At 42.4% G+C, this 23,536-nt stretch overlaps 2 protein-coding genes across 3 annotated transcripts; one reads left to right on the forward strand and one right to left on the reverse strand.

Moving 5' to 3' along the window:
• The first annotated feature begins 137 nt into the window (after nucleotides 1-137).
• On the forward strand, nucleotides 138-22,474 carry ARV1 (ARV1 homolog, fatty acid homeostasis modulator). Its single transcript, XM_082757948.1, has 5 exons — nucleotides 138-266; nucleotides 13,223-13,342; nucleotides 14,341-14,494; nucleotides 17,505-17,729; nucleotides 18,225-22,474. The coding sequence occupies exons 1-5, from the start codon at nucleotides 168-170 to the stop codon at nucleotides 18,329-18,331; spliced, it is 705 nt and encodes a 234-aa protein (XP_082614074.1). The 5' UTR covers nucleotides 138-167; the 3' UTR covers nucleotides 18,332-22,474.
• On the reverse strand, nucleotides 9,455-13,205 carry LOC309876996 (uncharacterized protein). Of its 2 annotated transcripts, XM_082757950.1 has the most exons (3): nucleotides 10,612-13,205; nucleotides 10,153-10,433; nucleotides 9,455-9,826 (listed from the first exon to the last, which is right to left on the reverse strand). In XM_082757950.1, the coding sequence occupies exons 1-2, from the start codon at nucleotides 11,023-11,025 to the stop codon at nucleotides 10,197-10,199; spliced, it is 651 nt and encodes a 216-aa protein (XP_082614076.1). In that variant the 5' UTR covers nucleotides 11,026-13,205; the 3' UTR covers nucleotides 9,455-9,826; nucleotides 10,153-10,196. The 2 variants fall into 2 exon arrangements, with proteins under 2 accessions (XP_082614076.1, XP_082614075.1); XM_082757949.1 differs by having other exon boundaries at nucleotides 9,455-10,433.
• Nucleotides 22,475-23,536: the final 1,062 nt, after the last annotated feature.

Below are 23,536 nucleotides of genomic sequence, written 5' to 3' on the forward strand. Positions count from 1 at the left end.
GGGCAGGGAGGAGGGCGCCGCCGCGGAGCCTCCTGGGATACGGAGTCCGGCCCCCACGCTGGTCTCCCCGGGGAGAGGAGCGGCGAACTACAACTCCCGGCACGCCCCGCGAGGCGGGCCGGTCCCAGCACCGCCTCCGAAGGCGGAAGGGAGGCGCTGCGGGCGCCATGGCGGAGCCGGGCGCGTACCGCTGCGTGGAGTGCAGCGGCGGCGCGGAGGAGCTGTACCGGGACTACCAGCGCGGGGTGCTCCGCATCGCCCTCTGCGTGAGTACCGGGGTGCGGGGGGGGCTCAGCCGCCTCGTCCCGGCTGCACGGCCCTGCCTTCCCCTGGAGATCGCACGGGGAAGTAATAAACAAGCTCTTGGTGCTTTAACCGGGGCCTTCGGATCGTTCCGAGTTACTCCTGTCAAGGTTTGGTGACAGTTGGGTAGGTTCTCCTCCAGGGGGTAGTTCTGAGGTGGTTTGGGTTTTGGGGTGATTTTTTCTTTTTTTTTTTTTTTCTTTTTCTTCTTTTTTTTTTTTTCCCTTTTTTTTTCTTTTTTTTTTTTCTTCCTTTTTTCTTTTTTTTTCTTCTTTTTTGTTTTTCTTTTTTTTTTTTTTATGTTCTTCATTTTTTTTTCTTTTTTTTTTCCTTTTTTTTCTTTTTTGGTAACGTGGAAAAGCTGAGCGACCCAGCACCCTATATTTTAACATGGGGAGGAAGATCTGCCACGGAGGGATTTATTAATATACATCTTCACTAAGCCAATTATCCGCATTTTTCACAATATGCTATACTTCTCCTTATAAACTCTGGGAACCTGGCACGTTTACACATCACATAATACCCTCTAGTAAAGCTTAAATTAGTTGTGTGCTGTTCAGGCCTCGTTTGTGTTCATCTCACCTGCTTACGCAGCCCTTGGCACTCGGAGAACACTGCAAGAAGTTGGGTGAGTTGGCTAACTGTGAGGCTGTGGCCAGGTTTGTGCTGAAATTCCTGTACACCTGTAAAATCTGGGGTCATTCAAGCGTTTCTTAAATCAGAAATAGAGATTGGAAGCACACATTTTGTAGAGATCTGTGGCTGATTTGTATTTGGATAGATAGTAAAAGATCAAAATGTTAAAATGGGTTGTTACTGTAGAACATAAAATAGCTAAAAACATACACAAAAACCTCTACAGATTGATCAAAAACTGGAGAGAGCAACAGTTTTTCTGAGGTGGAAGACAAACTAGGTAATAGAAATTGGCTTCTGCTGGCTGTAGGCTTGCAGGGAAAGACAGATTTTTAGTCACTTCTTAGCATTAATATTATATATCAATCCTTCAGTTTACTTTGGAGCTTCAAACTCGTCTTTGGAATCAAGGACAAGTTGGATGCGAAGGGACAAGTGTAATGTTTATGCCTGCAGCCATATCCCATGAGACTTAGTACATCTTGTGAACCCGTGTTATCAATTACAGTTTTTATTTGGCTGTGAAAATCTCTAAGGGAAACCGGGATCCAGTAGATGGCACTCGCTCCTCTTAGCATTTAACCATTTGATGACAGAGAACCCTGTTCTCTTGGAGCTCTGGCATCCCATTAAGGTCAGTCAAAAGTCGCAGTTGCTGTGTTCATCACGAATGCAGAACTGTTTGAAAGAGCAAATAACAGTGTAAAAGAAAGAATAAACGAACCACACTGTCCTAATGAATTGGAATTGAGTCTACCTTTCTCCATACAGGTCCAGATGTGTAGCATTCTTCTCTTATTCCTGTCAATCATTTTCCTGCACCTATGTTGTGGGTTGTCATGGTTTGATTTGTTTTAGTCCTAGTGGCCCTTACTTGGTGTTATCACATAATCTCTAATCCTTTGTCTCCATTTCTGGCCACCCAGGATGGGCTGAGAGGAGGAGCAGGCCATGTGAGGAACAGGCGGTAAGAAGCACGTCGCCTCACAGTTTATCGAGTGGAGATCAGAATGTTAGAAAATTGTTAAGATCAAAAGGCTCCTTGAAGTGAGCTGATCTAAATTCAGCTTTATGTATGTATTGCAGGAAAGCACTGTTGTCATCTTCAGCTATCAAGAACTCATGGCAATTATAAAAATAACAGGGCAATTCTTGTTTCATTTCTGCCCTTTAATCTGGAAGAACGTTCTTGTCACCGCAGTAACATTCAGCATCGTGCTGTTGACAAGAACTATCCAAGCACGGAATGTCACTTGATACCCTTCACGAAATTCAAGAGCAGTGTTAGAGTGAGTTTGTCATTACCCTGAAAATTGTAATCAGTAGAATTTTCTGCACTTCAAAAAATGCAAAGATCCTGCTTACCAGAATGAAATATCATTTAGATCAGACATTTATATAGCTTGGAATGTAGACCCTAAATTACAGTGGGAACTGTCATGAAAATCTGAATGTATTTCAGAAATTTTGGAGGACTAAGGTGAGACCAGAAGGCGTATTCACTTGACCTGGGAACATCCTTTGTGAAATCAGAGCATGGAGTTAGACTGCTAGTCCTTTATGGCATAAAGAACCAAAAAATGAAGAATACCTACCTGGAAAAGACTGTATAATCATACTCAAAGTGAAAACAATGGACATTATCCAAATATTTTTTTTTGTTAAACAGCAGTGGGATACTTGTATCTCATTCCCATTTTCAAGTAGTCCTTGAAATAGTGACACGTAAAGGAAAATACAAACTATCTGTTTCATATTAAAATAATATAAAGTGTAATAGGCTCATCTACTTAGTTTTTATCTCCAGAAAATTAGGAGCATGTAGAACATTGTCACAGCTATCACTATTCTATATTGACCCTATGAACTTGCTCCAATCCTATTTTAAAGTGCTCCTTGATGAGCTAATAAATCAGCACCTAGAAGGTCTTTGCCATTGTCAGAATGGTCCTGTCATGCAGCACCATTTGGAACATCATCTTGAGGTTGAAGAAGTTGAGTTCTCCAAACATGATCTTCCATCTAGCCCTACATTTATTTTTAAGGTGTGTTTAACATGATCTGGGACTAATATTCAGGTGGAAGATTTGAATTTGTATATCCACACAAAATACCACAATTCTGTATTCCATTCTTAATGCTCGAGAGAAGAATGGATTTTTTTTTCCAGAGGCAAATACTAAAAGCTTCCACTATGGCTCATCTGTTTCCAGGCCACAATAATAGAGTGCAGTTTAGGAAATTTGATCTAATATGGCACTGCTTCAGCTTAGTTCCAGTAATAGTTTCTATTGCTCTTACAAAAAATAAGTTTCTTAGAGCTCCATGGTGTAATTCTGATGCAGACAAGCAGACCTCACAGGTGTTAATACGTACTCTGGAAATAAGTTTGCAAAGGCTACTGAAAAACTTAAGGAAACATTTTTCCTTTATCAAACATAAAATTCCACTTAGTGCCATGAAATTTGGGATGGAGGAGTCATGTCTTTTGTTAAAAGTCCTGTGGGGTGGCCAACTGCTACAAATTTTTCAAATTCTAACTTTTTTTTTTCTTAAATCTAATTTGTTTAATTGGTATTAGTTTCAGCAGAAGCCAACCCCAGACCTCTGAGACTGTGCATTCATTCTTGAGATTTGCATTTAGTGAATGAACCTTTTTCTCATCTTGCACGGATTTTGCTGTGGAAATGTCATTACAAAGAATAGGTGGGCTGTTGCTCCTTAAAAAGGACTTAGCGGTATTTATAAATGGATAGTATTTTTTTTGAGGAAATTCACCTCCTCAGCAAGAACCTGTTCAGTGTGTTTTTTTGATTCAGTGTGATAATTAGTGAGGCAGACGGGGTGGATGTGTGAGAATTGCCTCCAGTGAAGGTAAGGTTTGGTGGCTGCTGTGTCTGTCACTCATCAGTCCGGTGTGAGTCCTTCACTGTAAGCTTGCTGACATTTTCCAAATTTTTACCCGGAAGTGATGGTCAAAGTAAGTGTAGGTGTTCCGTTATAGAAATGATTTTTAACACTCAAATCCTTAACACTGAAATGATGTGTAAGTAACATAGCAGAATATTCAGTTAATAATATTCTGAACCAGCTGTTAACAGCAGTAACAAAAGTACTGTTCTGATAACGTAGCCATTATAGTATTAATGCTATAGGAAAAAAAAAAAAAAAAAAAAACAATTGGGCTAACCTCAGATAAATTCTGCAGTTGAAGTGGAAAGAATATAAAAGGGAATTAGTGAACTTGATTGATTCAAAAGCAGAAGGAAAAGCTCTTTTTTTTTTTTTTGTATTTGATTTTAAACCACTTTTTTGTTTAAAAAGAGTTTCAAAATTGTTAATAGCTTCAGACCCTAACAAAGGAAAATAAATTATCCATTGCAATGCATAGCGTTCAGCCAGGATCCCCCTTGTGTTTTGTAATAAGAAAGCCAAATTGCCTGAGCAGGGCACACTTCATTTAGCTTTTCTGCAATTAAAAAATAATTGAAAAGCTCTTTTATTGCAGCAAAGCAGAGAGACTATAAATGCTCTGAATGCAAAGCATTTATGTGGTAAGGTGAAGGATCTCCCGAGAGTAAAAAGATCATCCTGGAAAATAAAGTACCGTATTTACATAACTCAATCTGCAGAGCAATTCACTGCTGCAATGTGTTTCATTTAGGAAAAATATTATAAAAATATATTTAATTTTAATTTTGTGAAATGGAGTGCATTTCAAACTGAACTGTTTTATTTTTTGGCATATTAATACAGCTGCATCCCTCATAAAGAACCCACTCCTGAAAGCAGCACGGCTGATTACGTTTTATTGTTTAAGGGTGCTGCTGGGGTTAAGGGTAATATCTCAAAATAATGGCTGCATGTTATTTTGCCCTCTGAACCTATGTAACTGAACCTGTGTTCATGTTGAACCCATGGAAATGGTAAGATGTGCTCTACGGGTAGACCAGCAAAAAATTGTAGCTTCATTTTGCCAAACTCTAAACACTAGAAAAAGCAATACTAAAATGAAACTGTTGCACTGGTGTTCCTATTATCCACAGATTTGCAAATATATTCCTGCTGTGGTGTAGTATTCATGTTGTTTTTAATTTAGGATGGAGCCTGGTTATTCAATACATGTATTTATTTTCTGTAGTACGCTCTAGACTCTCTTCAAGAAGAATGCTTTTTCCTTCTCCAGCCCCATTCTCAAATGCTTTTACTTAAAAATCCAGTATATTTTAATGTTGGAGAGAGCACTCTAAAAATGTATGTTCATATACTTCAGGAACATAGCCCTTCGGTGACAGTAGGTACTTCCCCAAATATTTATATGCCATCGTTTATTTTGCATAAATCTGTGGACTGTGTTCACAGCTGAGTATCTCTGATGAATAAAGAATAGGTACACCTTTTGAACAGAATTTTATAAAAGGCTGGTAAAAATGCAGTAATGATTAGCATTTTAGTACTTTATTCTTATTTAATAAAACTTGCTGTTAAAATATATATTGCTTTTCTGATCTTTTTTCTGATTGTTTTGATCAGAAAGCATCTTGTAAGCTTAACTGAAGAACGTGGTTGTACTGGTGTTTGAAGAGGCTTACATCTTAAAGATGTCTTTTTTAAAATAAAATACTTTGATTTAAAAATGTGCCTAGTTATCATAGAGTAGAAATTTGTTTTTTGAAGTAACAGACAAACCTACTAAAATACTGTCAATAATTCATAAATTAATATTCATTTTAATTCATTGGAATACTGAAATACATTCAAAATAGCATTTTTTAGAGGATAGAAGTATTTATTGGACTTGAGTGTGTTAGTATCAAGCGTTCCTATAAACTGAAATGTAGCAATTTAGAAGAAAATCTGTAAGTGAAATTAACGGTGGCACATTTGACCTGTCTCTTCTGCAGCATAACCTGAAAATAGCTTGTAATCCAAGTCATCTATTTTTTCAAGAAAACATACCAGTTATGTCCTGTTTATGACGTGAATTGCATGTTTAAGGAAGAAATTAGAAACTGTTTTGAAAACATGCCGAAATCCAGATACTCCTTTCAGTAGGTTTAGATCTGGTTGTGATAAATTACTCATTTATTTGAGAAAGACCAAAGAAAGCCGAAAAAGCTCCATTTTGTTAAAGATATACTTCACCAGAGATGCTGAATGGGCTGTTGTCTACAGCTGTACAGCGGAAATTAGACATGAGCACCAGTATTTTAGCTCACTCTGAGCAGCCTGGCTGAAATCTTAGAAGGAGGCCTGCCACCAGTTCTGCATAGCTGAGCTGCTCCTGCTGATCTGCTGCAGAAGAGCTAGGGATTATCGATGTTCATAAAGTTACATCATTTTACCTAGCTAAAGCTGTCAAGATAAACATACATGCACTTGAACTGCATTAACCTTTGCTTGCATTGATTTTGCTGAAGTCAGGCTCTAGTCACGAGTTTCCTTGCTAGGTGTTTAAGGTTAGTGGCAGATGTTTTAGTATTACAGTGGGAAAAGGGGTAGGAAAAAAGAAAAAAAAGCAAAGCCAGGCACAGAGAAAATTTGATTTTGGAGGTTTTACTTACTCTGTAACGTCCTCATGATATAAGAAATGTCTTCATTTTGTCTGGTAAGTCTGTGTCAGCACACATACAAGTCTTCAGTGCGACGCTTCGAAGATCTCACAAGTCCCTGAATCTCCCAAAAACTCACTTTGGCTAGGTCAATGGCTGGATAAGCAAAAAGGATTTTTCCTTTATATGGTTAATATGCAAATAGAAATTGAGTACATTAAGAATAGGATTCTGGTCTAACTCACAAAGACAGGCAGACATTAATGTAGGTTCCTGTCTTCGTATGAAATGTCCTTGAAAGATGCTGGGTTTTGTGATATGTCAGATTTTCTTTTTGCCATTAAAATAACGCAAGGGAAATAGGATTCTTAAATGTTTGGTGGTGGTATGCTGAAATACTGAATTAAGCATCATCCTTACAGCTGCAGAAGATTTGTTTGGTTGTGGCAGCCAGAAGCTCTGGAGGAGAAGCCCCATACTCAAGGCTAATGCTCTACTTGTGGCAGTCACCCTGTATGTTTGTGGTAGAATTTCCAGATGGTTTGTTTTGCCTGGAGGGTTGGTCTGATATATTTTAATAATCTAAAATGCTTCTCAGCCATCAGTGAAAACTTCTCAGTAGATTTTAGCCGTAGGGGTTTTGATGGGTGTTTGGCCAGGACCCCTTCATTTGCAAAAACGGTTCTTTACTCCTCTCAGAAAGGTTTTGGGCCCTGGTGTAAAAACGTTCAGTTCTAGGAAGAGTGGAGAGCATTATGAATTTGTGGGCATGGAGGATATCCTTCATCCTTAACCTTTACAACACATGCTGTGTTGAAGAAAAATCTTTTGTTTGTGCTTGTCCAGTGCTTGTGTGAATAAACTTACAAAAAAATTGGAGTTTACCTGTGCTACATCAGCCCAGAGATTTGACATAAGTAAATAGCTGCCTAAATGAATGTGTTCATGATTTTCCTGTAGAAGGAAATGAAGCAAGGCATTGCCTTTAATTATAATTAAAATTTCTTCTGTGGTAGATTTTTCTCTTTATTAAATGCTGTAACTGTGGTCTTCTGGTAATTACATCCTTTCTTCCATCACTCTGACTTTAACGTTAGACCCTTCCAACGGTTGGATAATTAAGTTAATTTTTAAATTAACTTTAATATTTGAGTTCTGCACTGTTGTTATACATAGTATTTTCTTTTCTGATCCAAATAAGTTTGTTGTTGTTTTTCTTGAGCTGGACCAAGAAGCATTGATTAGTGGTAGCAATGTTCCTCAGACAGTCTATTTGATTTACGAAACATTTGTTCAGATGCTTTTCTTGATATGGAAATCGGTCTTCTGAGTCAATTTGCTAGTGAATTTTTACCTGCTCAAATTCTCCAATAATATCTTTGCCTTTATATTTATCAGAATTAGCTTTGGACACAGGGAATACTCTAAAATGGCAGAAACCTTTTGCTCTTTGCTGAGAGTTTGTCTGTAGGTTCACGTTGTCTAATGTTGATTTTTCTGACTGTGGCAGCATTTCAGAAAGCTGCTGTGCAGATTTCTGTGTTGGCAATGCATAGCTGTGCGCTGATTAAAATGGAAATAGGGACCGTTTCTGTGACTTTGGTACTCTGAGGATGGCAGCCGATATTTAGGCCTAGGGGAGTGGGATTAGCTCAGGAGAGGCTGGAGGATCGGTGGCAGGAGAAAGCCGGCCCACAGGTGCACTGCCTTCTGCAAGTGCCCTTGTTTGAGCTGTGGTGGTGGCTGTGACCATAGAATTATTAGGGTTGGAAAATCCCTTCAAGATCATCTGGTCCAACCATCTCCCTACCACCAATGTCACCCACTAAACCATGTCCCCAAGCACCACCTCCAACCCTTCCTTGAACACCCCCAGGGACAATGACGCCACCACCTCCCTGGGCAACCCGTCCCATCCCAGTGCCTGACTGCTCTTTCTGAGCAGAAATGTTTCCTCACTTCCAACCTGAACCTCCCCTGGCACAACCTGAGGCCATTCCCTCTAGTCCTGTCACTAGTTATCTGTGAGAAGAGGCCGGCCCCCAGCTCCTCACACCTTCCTTTCAGGCAGTTGCAGAGAGCAATGAGGTCTGCCCTGAGCCTCTTCTTCTCCAGACTAAACACCCCCAGTTCCCTCAGCCGCTCCTCACAGGACTTGTGCTCCAGGCCCTTCACCAGCTTCGTAGCCCTTCTCTGGACACGCTCCAGGGCCTTGATGGCCTTCTTATAGCGAGGGGCCCAGAGCTGAACAGAGCACTTGAGGTGTGGCCTCACCAGAGCAGAGCACAGGGGGACGATCACCTCCCTGGTCCTGCTGGCTACACCATTCCTGATACAAGCCAGGCATGCTGGATGTCTTTCTGGCTACCTGGGCTCACTGCCGGCTCATGTTCAGATGAGTATCTACCAGCACCCCTGGATCCTTGTCCTCTGCTCAGCTTTCGAGTCACTCTGTCCCAAGCCCGTAGCGCTGCATGGGGTTGTTGTGGCCAAAGCAGAGGACCCGGCCCTTAGCCATGTTGAACCTCATCCCTTTGGCCTCTGCCATTGATCCATACTTTCCAGGTCCCTATGCAGAGCCTCCAAATGTACAGTGTTGTGAAGTAGGAGTGGAGTTAGTCTGGAATTAGTCCCCAGGGCCATGACTCTCGGGGTCCTGGGCACTCACCAGCCACTGCCACCTCCCAGGGCCATGGGCACCCCCAGGAAACCTCAGTGGGACACGGGCACCATGCCAGGATGTGGTCTCTCCTCCTGGGGCATGGGCGCCTGGGCGGCACCTCGCAGCTCTTCTCTCCCGGCCCAGCTCCCTCGTTCCTCTGCAGGTGTATTCTCTACACCCCACACCCAGCAGCCCTCACTTGCCCCACTGCCTCCCATGTGGCTGCTGCCCCAAGCCCCTTGGTACCAAAAGGACGGACACAGGTTGTGTAGGGATGATCTTTATTGAGCTGGGAGAAGTGGTCTGCTACCAACAGAAATTTTCCTGAGTCTCCCAGCCAGCTCTGCTGCACACGCGTGCTCCTGCTGTCCTCTGTGGAGCAACAAAGCAGAGCCACGTCCTTTGGGATGCCAGCGGCACCTCAGGGAGGATGGAAAAGGAGACTTCTCTTCAGAGGTCCTCATGAGATGAATGGCGAGTCCCCGCTGGCTGTTGTTCTGGCTGGGCGTGGGCAGCCCAGCAGGGGACAGCTGGCATTGTCGGTGGTGCCCACGCAGGGAGGAGGTGTTCAGGGCGATGTTGGCATCCAGTTGTCAGGGGAGATGCCTTCAGCGCAGCGAGAGCCTTCGGAGGGCTGAGGTGTGTCCTGCCTCACCGGCTCGCTGTCAATCTGAAGAGAATTGACTGTCAGGTGGCTGAAAATGCTGTGCCACAATTATTAGCCAGGCACTTCCTTCCACCTGCCCCTTTTCCCAGTGCGATGCCTACCCTCTCACGGGCCTGAAGGTCCTAAGCCCAAGGGCTGCCCCAGCAGGTCATGGGCATTCCCTGGCCACTGCCATCTTACAGGGCCGTGGGTGGTGGCCGGGCCACGCGCCCCTTTCCCTGGGTCATGGGCTCCTCCTATGGGGCAACCCCCAGCCACGGGTCCCGAGCTCCTCTCCCCCCTTCTCCTGGAGCATCAGCCTCCCCAAACCCATGGCCAGCAGCACTCACTCGCCGCGCTGCCTTTCCTGTCACCGGTACACGGGACGCACGCTCTAGATGAATTTGCGGAGGGGACGCATGGGGGCTGTTCTTCTCCCGTGCTTGTTTTGCGCCTTCTTCCTCCGACGTGGCAGCCCAAGCTGTTGCAGGCGGAGCTGGTAGAGGCGCTTCAGGCACCTCACCATGATGGCAGCGTTGGCCTCCATCCGGCAGAGCAAGGCGCCATCATCCAGAGCGTCCTTTCCCCGGCGGTCTGTCCAAAAGGAAGCTGAGGCCCGCCGGCCCGTGCCCTGGAAGCAACAAGAGAAGCGGCACAGTGAAGGGCAGGGACGAGGGCTCACGAGGTGGCGAATTGTCCTGCTGGGCTCGGCTTCCTCTGGAGCTTTCAGCCTCGTAGGACTGCTCCGGGCAGCCGTGGGGGCTCGCCACAGCTGGCCCTTTCCTGCACGCGGCGTCTCCAGCACTCACCTGTCTGAGGCGTCTCTTTACTCTTCTCCAGAGGCTGTGGGCAAGCAGCCCCACGCCAAGGAAGCAGATGGTGTCCCAGCGAGTGCACAGCAGCCAGAGCCTCCCGCCCAGGGCAAGGTGTTCCCAGAAGTGGAGCAGGGGGTAGGGCAGGTCGGAGGGCTGGCGCTCGGTGCCGACGGGACGTAGCTTTGGGCCCTCTGAAGGGTCCACGGAGTTCAGCCTGAGCCGGATCCAGCTGGGGCAGCTGGAAAGGCCGAGGCTGCAGGGCCAGTTGGAGACCTGGTGCTTGGCGCCTAGGCTCCGGCTGACCCTGACCCTTTCCCAGCAGTGGTGGCCGCAGAGGCCAAGGCCACATGCCTGGAACACAGCCACGGCCAGAGCCGTGACCAGGAGGAGAGCCAGGATGAACTTCATGCTGCTCTCTCCTGATGAACACAAAGCAACGCAGGGATGGCTGTCACGCTGAGCAGAGCTCCAGCAGTGACCACCAGCGCTAGCAGCAGAGACCAACAGCACTAGCGGCAGTGACTACCAGCACTAGTAGCAGTGACCAACAGCACTAGAGGCAGTGACCAACAGCACCAGTGGCAATCACCAGCAGCACTAGCGGCAGTGACCAACAGCACTAGCAGCGGTGCCCAGCCGCAGCCTGCTTTTATACCCAGCCCTGTCTGAGGTCACAGGGCCTGTCACCTGGAGACGGGCAGGCAACAAAGGCCATGGTGAGGCTGGGGAGGATGCGGGCAGCTGGGCTTCGAAGCCTGCTGCTGCCACTGCAGTCTGCAGAGGGGGTCTGTCTGACCAGCAGGGCGGTGGGCCTGAGCCCCCTGTGTTTGGGACTGTGCCCTGGATTTCTCAGTGAGAGGGAGCCGTGGGCCGAGCCACATCCGAGCGGGGCAGCCGTGGCACGGTTCTCCTCAAAACCCTCTTGGGGGCAGAGTGGAAGCCCCTATCAAGAAGAAAGCCCCAAAATGGCTGTTGGTTGAATAAAATTGTAGAATCATTAAAGTTGGAAAATGTCTCCAAGATGATCTGCTCCAACCACCCCCTACTACCACTGTTGCCCACTAAATCATGTCCCTAAGCACCACATCCAACCTTTCCTTAAAACCCCCCAGAGGGTTTGTGATGCCACCACCTCCCTGGGCAACCCGTCCCATCCCAGTGCCTGACTGCTCTTTCTGAGCAGAAATGTTTCCTCACTTCCAACCTGAACCTCCCCTGGCACAACCTGAGGCCATTCCCTCTAGTCCTGTCACTAGTTATCTGTGAGAAGAGGCCGGCCCCCAGCTCCTCACACCTTCCTTTCAGGCAGTTGCAGAGAGCAATGAGGTCTGCCCTGAGCCTCTTCTTCTCCAGACTAAACACCCCCAGTTCCCTCAGCCGCTCCTCACAGGACTTGTGCTCCAGGCCCTTCACCAGCTCCGTACCCCTTCTCTGGACACGCTCCAGGGCCTTGATGGCCCTTCTTGTAGTGAGGGGCCCAAAGCTGAACAGAGCACTTGAGGTGCGGTCTCACCAGAGCAGAGCACAGGGGGACGATCACCTCCCTGGTCCTGCTGGCTACACCATTCCTGATACAAGCCAGGCATGCTGGATGTCTTTCTGGCTACCTGGGCTCACTGCCGGCACATGTTCAGATGAGTATCTACCAGCACCCCTGGATCCTTGTCCTCTGCTCAGCTTTCGAGTCACTCTGTCCCAAGCCTGTAGCGCTGCATGGGGTTGTTGTGGCCAAAGCAGAGGACCCGGCCCTTAGCCATGTTGAACCTCATCCCCTTGGCCTTTGCCATTGATCCAAACTTTCCAGGTCCCTATGCAGAGCCTCCAAATGTAAAGTGTTTTGAGCAGCACTCACTCGCTGCGCTGCCTTTCCTGTCACCGGTACACGGGATGCACACTCTAGATGAATTTGCGGAGGGGACGCACGGGGGCTGTTCTTTTTCTGTGCTTGTTTTGCGCCTTCTTCCTCCGACGTGGCAGCCCAAGCTGTTGCAGGCGGAGCTGGTAGAGGCTAAACACCCCCAGTTCCCTCAGCCGCTCCTCACAGGACTTGTGTCCCAGGCCCATCACCAGCTTTGTAGCCCTTTTCTGGACATGTTCCTGGGCCTCCATGTCCTTGTAGTGAGGAGCCGAAAGCTGATCACAGTACTTGAGGTGCTGCTGCTCCTCTGCTTGCTCCTACAAGTTATTTCCCCCTCAGGTCTCCTGGTTGAGGCTCTTGTAGGACTGTTCATAGCCATTCTGTTAACTGTTAAAAGAGCCTCTTGTCAGGAGGATCAAGCGTCTCTTTAAAAAGAAGGAAATGGTAACTAAGTACATCCTTCATAATTTAATGATCTGTGTTAATCTGAAGCCTACAAAAAGAAATGGTGTATCTTTCTGGCTTACAAAGGAAATCTTTGTATTAACCGTAGTGTCAAAGGGGGAAAGTACAATTTTTGTGGATGAATTAAAAACCTTTTGAAAATTAAGATTACACTAAGGAAAGACTAACAAGAATTGACTAGCTACTTTGTATTTCTGCAGTTGTGCTAAGCTCAGAGGAACATTTCATAAACTTTTTTCTTTTTTTTTTTTTTCCTAATTCTTGTTATTTTATGATTTTCAGAAATCCTGCCAGAAACCTGTGGACAAATACATTGAGTATGATCCTGTTATCATCTTGATTAATGCAATTTTGTGTAAAGCACAAGCATACAGACACATTCTTTTCAATACAAAGATAAATGTAAGTTGCCATGCCCCCACTTTCTGACTTTTTTATGTTAAAGACAGTATTTAGGTTTGTTAAATCGGTTGGAATAGCTGTAAAAATCAGGAACTGTTCCCTTTCACAGCTATGAGCAAGCTGAACCAGTTCGGTTCTCAAACAAATAAAGGGTCTAATATTACGAATGGAACATATGAAGTCTCAAACTCTAGCTGTTACTGAGAAAGTTACTTTCTCTACAATACCAGTAAAAACAGCTATCATCCTACATATTAAAAAAGAAAAAAAAAAAAAACAAAGTATTCATTCACAGAAGTTGCATTGTTTGTTAAATCTATGTAAAATCAAAGTTCACCCTCTCCCCCATTGGCTTATAGACCATGTTTAATGTTGAAATATGTGAAGTATGGACACTCATGACGTAATTTTTGCATCACTTCAGAGGATACTTTAAGTTTAGTTTGGTTATATTGCTCCTTTTATTGTTGATTCCTCACCCTTGTCTGAAGTAAAAAATATTTTTGGTCTAACTACACTACCAGTTTCTTCTAATGGAGATACAGATTGCCACAGGGAAAAATAAAAACAAGGGTGCTTAAACCAGTTCATTGAATGGAGTAGATGCCGTTACACTGAAGTTTTTGACAGTATAGCTCTACTAGCTACAGCACAATTTTTGTTTTTATATTTCTAACTGAAAGAGTTTTAACAATTTAAAAAATATAAAAATAAAAAGCAGGCTTTAAAAACTACTTATGTATTTTCTTCTGTGCAGAACTGTTAACACAGTTTTCTACACCCTCTAATTTGCCTATCAGATTAATTGATGTTAAAAAGATGATGTGCTAAACTAGTGGCTCAACAGAAGTAATTTGCTTATATTACTAAGCAAATAGAAAATAACTACAGAGCTTGTTTGTTTAGAGATATAGAAATGTATATCAAATACTAATTTAACACTGATTTAATTTATGCTGATTTAACAGTAATGATTTTATTGTTCTTTCATTTACCAGATTCATGGTAAGCTCTGCGTATTTTGTTTGCTCTGTGAAGCTTATCTCAGGTGGCTCCAACTGCAGGATTCAAGCCAAAATACAGATCCTGATGACTTAATCAGATATGCCAAGGAATGGGATTTTTATAGGATGTTTGGTATTGCTTCTTTAGGTAAGATCAATAATTATTTCATTTAACTATCAAGTGTACATTCTAAGCATTCAATAATTTTATGAGTCTTTCAGCAAGCCTGTATTGAAAAAAAAAAACACAACATATTAGAATAGATGTCATGTCCGACCCAGCATGGTTAAATGATTATGCACATGTTCTCTAATTTACTAGCAGGAGGGTTAGAACTAGTTGATCTTTTAGGTCCCTTCCAACCCAAGCTATTCTATGATTATGATTCTATGAAATTCATATCTCAACATTGATTACAATTTAGACCAATATTATCAGCATTATTGTCCTGGTTTCAGTTAGAACAGAATTAATTTTCTTCCTAGTAGCTGGTGGAATGCTGTGTTTTGGCTTAGGATGAGGAGAGTGCTGATAACACCCCGATGTTTTAATTGTTGCAGAGCAGTGCTTATACCAAGCCAAGGACATCCCAGCCTTTTGCTCTGTCCTGCCAACAGGCAGGCTGGGGGTGCAGTAAGAGCTGGGAGGGGACAGACCCAGGACAGGTGACCCAAACTAGCCAAAGGGGTATTCCATACCATCTGACGTCAGGCTAAACAATATATAGGGGTGGCTAGCCGGGGGGAGGGGGCCGGACTGCTCGAGGTTAGGCTGGGCATCGGTCAGCAGGTGGTGAGCAATTGCATTGTGCATCACTTGTTTGTACATATTATTATTACTTTCCTATTATCACCATTGTATCATTATTATTATTATTGTTATTATTATTTTGTTATTATTATTTTCCTGTCTTATTAAACTGTATTTATCTCAACTCATGGGCTTCACTTTCCATTTCTCTCCCCCGTCCCAGAGAGGGAGGGGGGAGGGTGAGCGAACGGCTGCGTGGTGTTTAGCTGCCAGCCGGGTTAAACCACGACAGTCTTTTTGGCGCCCAACGTGGGGCTTCTTCAGCACGACCCACCTCCTCCTCTGATGATATCCCAAAGTATTTGCCTTCTGGCCAGTCCATAATCACTTCCAATATTCCTGGGCGACTGGGGTTTCCTATTCGAGCCCGCTGAGTAATCAGTGCAACCCACTTGCTCCATGTAGCATCAGTTGCATGATGCGTAGAAGAGACCCTTCCCTTGAACATCCAGCCTAGTACCGGTAATCGGGGTGCTAGGAGGAGCTGCGCTTCAGTACCGACCACCTCCGAAGCAGATCGAACTCCTTCATATGCTGCCAGTATCTCCTTTTCAGTTGGAGTATAGCGGGCCTCAGACCCTCTGTATCCCCGGCTCCAAAACCCCAGGGGCCGACCTCGAGTTTCCCCAGGTTCTTTCTGCCAGAGGCTCCAGGTGGGGCCATTCTCCCCGGCTGCAGTGTAGAGCACATTCTTTACATCTGGTCCTGTTCGAACTGGCCCAAGGGCTACTGCATGGACTATTTCCTGCTTGATTTGTTCAAAGGCTTGTCGTTGTTCAGGGCCCCATTCAAACTCATTCTTCTTACGGGTTACTTGGTAGAGCGGGTTTACAATCAGACTGTAATTTGGGATGTGCATTCTCCAAAACCCCACAACACCTAGGAAAGTCTGTGTTTCTTTTTTGTTAGTTGGTGGAGACATAGCTGTTATTTTGTTGATCACATCCATTGGGATTTGACGACGTCCGTCTTGCCATTTTATTCCTAAAAACTGGATCTCTCGTGCAGGTCCTTTGACTTTATTTTGTTTTATGGCAAAACCGGCTTTCAGAAGGATTTGGACTATTTTCTTCCCTTTCTCGAAAACTTCCTCTGCTGTGTCACCCCACACAATAATGTCATCGATGTACTGCAGGTGTTCAGGAGCTTCCCCCTGCTCCAGTGCAGACTGGATCAGCCCATGGCAAATGGTAGGGCTGTGTTTCCACCCCTGGGGCAGCCGATTCCAAGTATATTGGACTCCCCTCCAAGTGAAGGCAAATTGTGGCCTGCACTCTGCTGCTAGAGGGATGGAGAAAAATGCATTAGCGATATCAATTGTGGCGTACCACTTGGCTGCCTTCGATTCAAGTTCGTACTGAAGTTCCAGCATGTCCGGCACTGCAGCACTCAGTGGTGGCGTCACTTCGTTCAGGCCACGATAGTCCACCGTTAGCCTCCACTCGCCATTAGACTTTCGCACTGGCCATATGGGACTATTGAAAGGTGAATGAGTCTTGCTGATCACTCCTTGGCTCTCCAATTGACGAATTAGCTTATGGATGGGAATCAGGGAGTCTCGGTTAGTGCGATATTGCCGCCGGTGCACAGTTGTGGTAGCGATTGGCACTCGCTGTTCTTCGACCCTCAACAACCCCACAACAGAGGGGTCCCATAATCACTTCGAGCAGTCCGGCCCCCTCCCTTTTTTGTTAGCTGGTGCATATCAAATCACTGAAAAGTAGCAATATTCAAAATTGTGGTCTGAACCGTTCTCATAGTTTGAAAACTAGTATAGAGCTCAGCCAGTTGTTGTGAGAGTTGTTTTGACATCTGCATGAGTTCCAGTGTTACACAGAGAGAAGGTGTCAAGAAAAGTCTAATAGCTCAATGATATTTTCACTTCAGTGTTTCTCCTGGTGCTGCATGGAAAGGGTTCATTGCTGGTGACCTTTTCAAAAATAAAAAGTATTGATGATCTTATTTTACAGATGAACAGACAGCTTGGGGAAAAAAAAAAAAAAAAAAAAAAAAAAAAAAGCTCCTTTTGTTGAAAAGTAGAGTTTTAATGTATTAAACTGCCTGTGCTGTATGGTGTCAAAAATTACAAGTATGACCATGCTACATACAGAAATCTGTGATAGTTATTTTGAATGTAATGATACAGAATTAGCTTAGGTAAGTAATAGTCACATATGACTATTAAAATGAATGCAGGAGCTGGAGGACATGTTCATGTTTACATATGTCTTTTAAATAGCAGTGTCTCAGTTTCATTTGACACAAAGCATTTCATTAAAATGTTTCAAAAAAAGACTTGATTTTGGTGCTTCATTCTCTCTTTCCATCTCCTCTTATATCCTCTTAGAACAAACTTCATTTCTGGTTGGCATCTTTATTGCCTTGTGGTGGATGAAACCTGAGATGCTAAAAACCAAGTCTGACTTCATTTTACTTCTCAAAGCACTGCTGTTGTCTGGCTATGGAAAACTTTTGCTAATTCCAGCTGTTATTTGGGAACATGACTATACGCCTTTGTGCCTTGTGTTTATAAAAGTATTTGTCTTGACATCAAACTCTCAGGCAATTAGAGGTACGTTTTTGCTTTGTTACTACATGATTTGTGTAGAACTTGTGTGAGAATGCAGCTGTTAGTCACTTTTGTCACTTTTAAAGTTTTTTTAAGTCACTTTTGTTGTTGTTGTATCAGTATCAGACATCACTGACATAGCTTCAGCCTAAAACAGTAATATTTAAACTTTCATATCAAGTGAATTTTAAAAAAAAACTTAGATAAGAGGTTCTTTTTCTTTTTTTTTTTTTTTATCCACCATCTCTTTGTATATGTTACATTGTATACATCAGTTACGGTTTGAGACACCTTAGCGTGGATCATTGAAACATTAAATAGAATTCTTTGTATGTCTGGAAGATGAAAATTTCATGTTAATTTTATGCATGGCTTTGGAATTCAGATTTTAACACACTGGTGTGATTTCTTACACGTACAAATTAATATGAATTCTCACATGGTTTCTGTGGACTTCTTAGCTGGAAATCAATACATTTGTTTTGTTTTCTTTTGCAGTTACATTGAACTTGAACCGAATGCTCTCTTGGTTGGCCATCGTCTTTGGATTAATTCTGGAAAATGGTGTGGTTTGCTTGGTCCAGAAAATTGGATGGGATGTTTGAAATGTCAGCGCAGACCTAAGGAAATACAACGTGGTGATCATTTTCTGAGAATGATCTCTGCCAGCAGGCTCCGAAGACACTATTTTTATAGTGATAAAGAAGATGATGGATAACAAAAATTTTCATTAGTGGTGTGAGTGGATGGTTTTAGGATGAGTTCGAAAGAGAAACTTCAGAAGGTGTCCTGTTTAATTTGATGAGCCATAAAACTTCAGCCTTAGTTTTTTGCATTAAAAATATGAATATGTCGCTATCCTAATAGCCTTACAATTCTGGCTGTATGGCTGTAATAAAAAAAAAAAGGTACACTGAAAAAAATCAGCACTGCTAACCATCACTGCATTTTGTCAGAAAGATGGGGATGAATCCTTCCCTTAAACGGAAGGAAAAAAGTTAGTGGAAAAATATAAAAGGCAAAATTGACATTTCCACTAAACCAGATTTTCAGAGAGAAGTGAACACATACAAACAGATTTTTAGAGAAAAGGCAGCTATTACAGATTGAAACTGCAGTGGATAAATTAAGTTGCATTCTCCTGAGTGCTTATATAACAATCCAAAATAATAAAATATTTAGTTCTAGAATAATCTCTAGGACGTATAGTTTTAAATGGCTTTGAATTTTATGTGATCTCATCAAAAGTGAAGTATGAGGCTGCTCAGCAATGTTCTTTTATGGAGTATTATTTGTTGGAAAAGAAACAAGATTTGGACTGTATTAATAAAGAAACGTTTATAGAAGTTCTGCATCCTTTTTCCCCAACAGGCAAGGAGAATGCTAGATGACCCACAAGAGAACTGGCAGAATTGGTTTTCTCGAGGCAGCATTTAGGACACTAACCTTACTCTTCTGCAGATCAGTTTCCATCATGTTTCATCCAGTGTTTAATTTTCCTGCTTCAGTTCTAGAAGGCTGTACTGACTCAGATACTACTTCCCTACTTCATTTTTCCCACATGCAGTCTCCTATCTCTGTTTTGGAAAATGCATTAACAAAATTAACATTTTGCAACATCTTCAAGTTAATTATGAACAGGTTTAGAGTAAATCTAGATTATGAGCACAGAAGACATCAGACTTCTTAGAACCCTTGCAACAACACAAGCCATGTTAAGTTACTCTGTTAGAAAAGCAAATGATTGCTAATTCTTTTTTAATAGGTCAGAGGTTGACACCACTCACATATGACTTGTTAGATTTGTTATCTTTCTGAGCATGTGACAGTGAGGCCAGAGAAAGCACACAAACAAACAAACAACAACAACAACAAAAAACACAGCCTCTTTTAAGAACACAAGACAAGTCAACACTTCAAGTACTCCAGCAAGCACATAGTTCTGAAGGAGTATGAGGGCTCCACCTTGCTACTGGTGTCAATTAATGACCAGACAACTGATTGTGGGTGTGCAGTTGTTCATTGGTTGAGCAGCAGCATTGTCAACATGGTATCTAGAACATGCTTTGCTTTACATAATTACTTTTGGGGCGATACTCCTCCTCCAAAAGTTTTTTTTTTAAGAAGAGTATGTTGCATAAGGTGCATAGATTAGTGTTTGTTGTCCTCCTACAATACCAACACACATCATTGCAACAGATGCTGCAGGTTGAGATGATGCAAAGGGAAAGAGCAGTAGATCTTTTAGAAAACCTTGAGGGGTGCTGGTTTGGCCTGCTTTCATTTTCTTCTTTCTCCTTCTGCCAATAGTGTAAGAGGGAATGCAGTTCTGCTGCAGCAGAGAGGGTGACAGACGAATAGGCACTAGGAAGATGCTGGTGTGTGTGCTGAGCTAATTCCCACTGTTACTGTAGCTGTCATCTGGCATTTAGTCAGCTCTCTGTTCATCTTAGAAGTACCTCAGCATTGCAACTGATAAAGTTTCTTACCGTTCTGTATGTCCCTCTTCAGGAATTGCTTTCTCCTCCCCACCCACCCACAATTTATTTTTTTCTAATGATGTAAAAGCAATGTTTTTGTTTGTGTTCCTGTTATGTTTTTTATTATTATTAATCTTATGCATCATGGGTATACACAGAAGATTTTTTTGTTTCTAAGGAATGTCTCATCTGCTCTGGCACTGATTTCAGTCAAAAGGCTGAGTGGAGCACATTTAATTGCAGGTAATAGAAAGGAAAGATTTTGTGTGACATGTAACATACATATTACCTATTCAACAGCAAAAATGTAAATACAATGTATGTAAATTTTGGGGAAAAACAGTTTTCTTGAAGTTTACTTAGAATTAAAAAAAAATAATAATCTTTGGGACAGTTTGAGTTTTATTTAGAAGACCTAGAATGGACATGAATACATTCCAAAGGAAGTGCGTAATGTTGTATCACATATAGTGATAACATCTCAGCGTTGTGCTCTGTAATGTTATCAGGAGCCACCACTATTCTTAGGCAACTAGGAGGAAGGAGAAGAAAATTAAAACTACGCAGCTGTGGAACAAATGTAGGTGTTGTACACATTTTCATTCTTCAAGAGGCATCATCATGATCTGGGCGTTCAGCATTACGTGGTTTTATGACTCCTAATTTACCAGAACTGGAATGACAAATGCACTAATACTCTGTCAGTCCAGGGGGGACTTGAGAACTTCCTCTGCATATGTGTGTGGGGTGCACATTGATGCCTTTGGGAAAGGATTCTGTATGGTGCTTCAGGGAGAACCTAGATTATTTCAAAGGCTTGTCTGTTTAAAATAGTCATGTCTCTCATATTTATTCTTTTTTTTTTATATCCTCTTTCAAAAAATTTTTGTAATAAAATAGTCTTCTTTGTTAGAAGATATATTAAAAATAGCCTGCCCTTTCTACATATCCTCATATTGTTTCATTGACTTATGTACAAAGGATTATTTGGGCTAAAAAAAAAAAAAGTCAGCAAATGAAGCCCTGTAAATAGTAGTGAGTTTTGCTTAGAATCTAATGGGATTCTGGAGCCTATAGAGGAAGGAGATAAGTGGAGGAAAGGTCAGAATTCTGTTGGATTAAATGCACAGAACAATCCGTGATGTTACTCAGACTTGGATTGAGCAAAGGTTTAGTGACTATGCAATGTGAACTTTACTGGGTCCATAGGTCAAATAACAAGTATTTAGAAATTATTCGGTACAACAGTGAAGAAATGGCATATAACCTAAGAAGGAAGACTTAAAAGATGGTAGCAGTTGGGCAGACTTCCACCAAATTAAGAGTTGAGAAGATTATAAAAACTAAGGGGATAGGGGAATAGTCCCAATAAAAGTTAACGTGTAGGAAAAAAATTAAGCCATTACGAATGTGTTATAAAACAGTATGAGTGTATGACTTAAGTAATGCATGAACATCATACTCAAATTTTCTAAGGGTGAACAGGAAGGAAAAATGTTGTTTGTAGATATTTTTGTAATAGTCTAACTGATAACATGAAGTGGCCAATGATGTTTTCAAAACAGTGAAGTCTATGGTTTTCCTTCAGAAAAGTTGCTGGTAACCTTATTATCTCGGTGGTTTGCACCCCATCCTTGAAAACACACTCCTACAAACAGAATTACCAATTATACAGAGATAAACAGAATTACATGCTGTGAACAGGAAGGGGTATGCCTCAGCAGGGATTCTCCCTTGATTCTGCAATAGTGCACGTTGTTCTAGGTTTTGCTGGTGAGGAAAAGGCTACTACTACCCTCGTGACCTCATTCAAGTATAGACAAGTAAGTCTTTTCTTACACAACAAGTCCTGTTTCTGGCATACAAGCTGCCATTTGTTAAGCCAGTCTTCACAAAGTTGAAAGTATAATATCACATCTGCACTGGAAAACTATTAGCAGCTGATTTCTCTTAAAACAAGAAAGCTTTTGTTTTTCAGGAACTTGTGCGCTTTTGCAGTCCGTCAGCTCTCACCCAAGTGGAGAATGTTAAGCACCACAGTGCCATCTGGAGTTGAAGAGTGAAGCACTATTGTTTCTAAAAACTGGAAGGAGCATCAACACACTTTTCATCTTATTTTTTTGAAAATCACTAATTCAAGCTTCTGAAAGTATTACTCATTTTCAGTTTGGAGACGTGTTAAAATGAGCTTAGTGATCAAAATCAGCCCACAAAATAATTGTTTCATAACTTGTATAAAAGTCCATTCTCTATTCCACCAGGAAAGCTATGAAATGCAAATTATTTTAGTGTGGCATCATCCTGTTTAAGACAAACAGTCATGCAAACTAAGATTATTTTGAGTAGTCTCACTGATTTTAGAGAAAATCCATGTGGTAAAAGGCATAGTGAATGCATGCCTTCACTGCTAAAAATCAATAGGAATTTTGACACTGGATTAATTTGAAACCCAAGTTGCTGCAGTTAGACTTTGCAGGAAGGAGTATATGACAAGATTCCTGAATTCTCTTCTGGCTCTTTTAAAATGCTGACCTTCTTAGCCTTTCCAATAATGCTTACTATATTACTTACTAGAAAGAAGATCTGAATTTGAGGAGCTTTGTAAAATCTTTTTCCTAAATATGATCTGTGGTCCTAAATTTGCAAAGCTCTTTTGAGCACTGTATAAATAAATGGCAGGCCTGGAAAGTGCCTAGGAAATACTGCCAATTATGTTTTATTTGCTCCTCAATAGGATTAGAGATACTTTTTTTTTTTTCCTTGGAAAAACTGTGGTTTAAATTCCTTCACATAATATGAGTGTGAACTTGTATAGTTTGTATATATGCTGGCTGCTGGAGAAATAAATCCAGATGCCTCCCATAATTTTTTTATAATCTGCAACTGTAATTCTGAATACATTTTTAGGCAAAAGAATTGTCCATAATATGCACAGAAGTGCATGGCACAGCTATCTGAGCACAACAGTAGGGGTCTGTATCCTCATTCTGGATATGAGACAGTGCTGCTGTGACCTTGAGCAAGTCATGTACGTATCTCCATGAAATGACTGTACCTCCACCACCACAGGATTTGGGAGAGGATTAATTTGTTGATGTCTGCTTAAAAAGATGAAAAGCATTAAGTCCTCTCAGCTGCAGTCAACACCATGTATGTCAGACATGGAAACAGAGATGCCAGGGGGCAGAGAATGTGAATATCAAAGTTGATGTGTTTAAAGAATTCTTCTTTGTTATGTCAAGGGAAGTTTTAATTCTGACCTTTGCTGGCCTACAGTTCTATAACATAAATATCTGTAGACTTTTAGGGGTATATACAGCAAATCATGAA

This window comes from Aythya marila (genome assembly GCF_965140915.1).
Source record: "Aythya marila genome assembly, chromosome: 3".
NCBI lineage: Eukaryota > Metazoa > Chordata > Aves > Anseriformes > Anatidae > Aythya > Aythya marila.

What these genes read in the sequence shown, in the direction of transcription:
- ARV1 (XM_082757948.1), top strand. Translation starts at nt 168, where the DNA reads ATGGCGGAGCCGGGCGCGTACCGCTGCGTGGAGTGCAGCGGCGGCGCG. An exon ending in TGCTCCGCATCGCCCTCTGC is followed by an intron (nt 267 to 13,222) that starts GTGAGTACCGGG and finishes TATGATTTTCAG; the next exon opens with AAATCCTGCCAGAAACCTGT. An exon ending in AAACTCTCAGGCAATTAGAG is followed by an intron (nt 17,730 to 18,224) that starts GTACGTTTTTGC and finishes TTTCTTTTGCAG; the next exon opens with TTACATTGAACTTGAACCGA.
- LOC309876996 (XM_082757950.1), bottom strand. Translation starts at nt 11,025, where the DNA reads ATGAAGTTCATCCTGGCTCTCCTCCTGGTCACGGCTCTGGCCGTGGCT. An exon ending in TAAAGAGACGCCTCAGACAG is followed by an intron (nt 10,434 to 10,611) that starts GTGAGTGCTGGA and finishes TGTTGCTTCCAG; the next exon opens with GGCACGGGCCGGCGGGCCTC.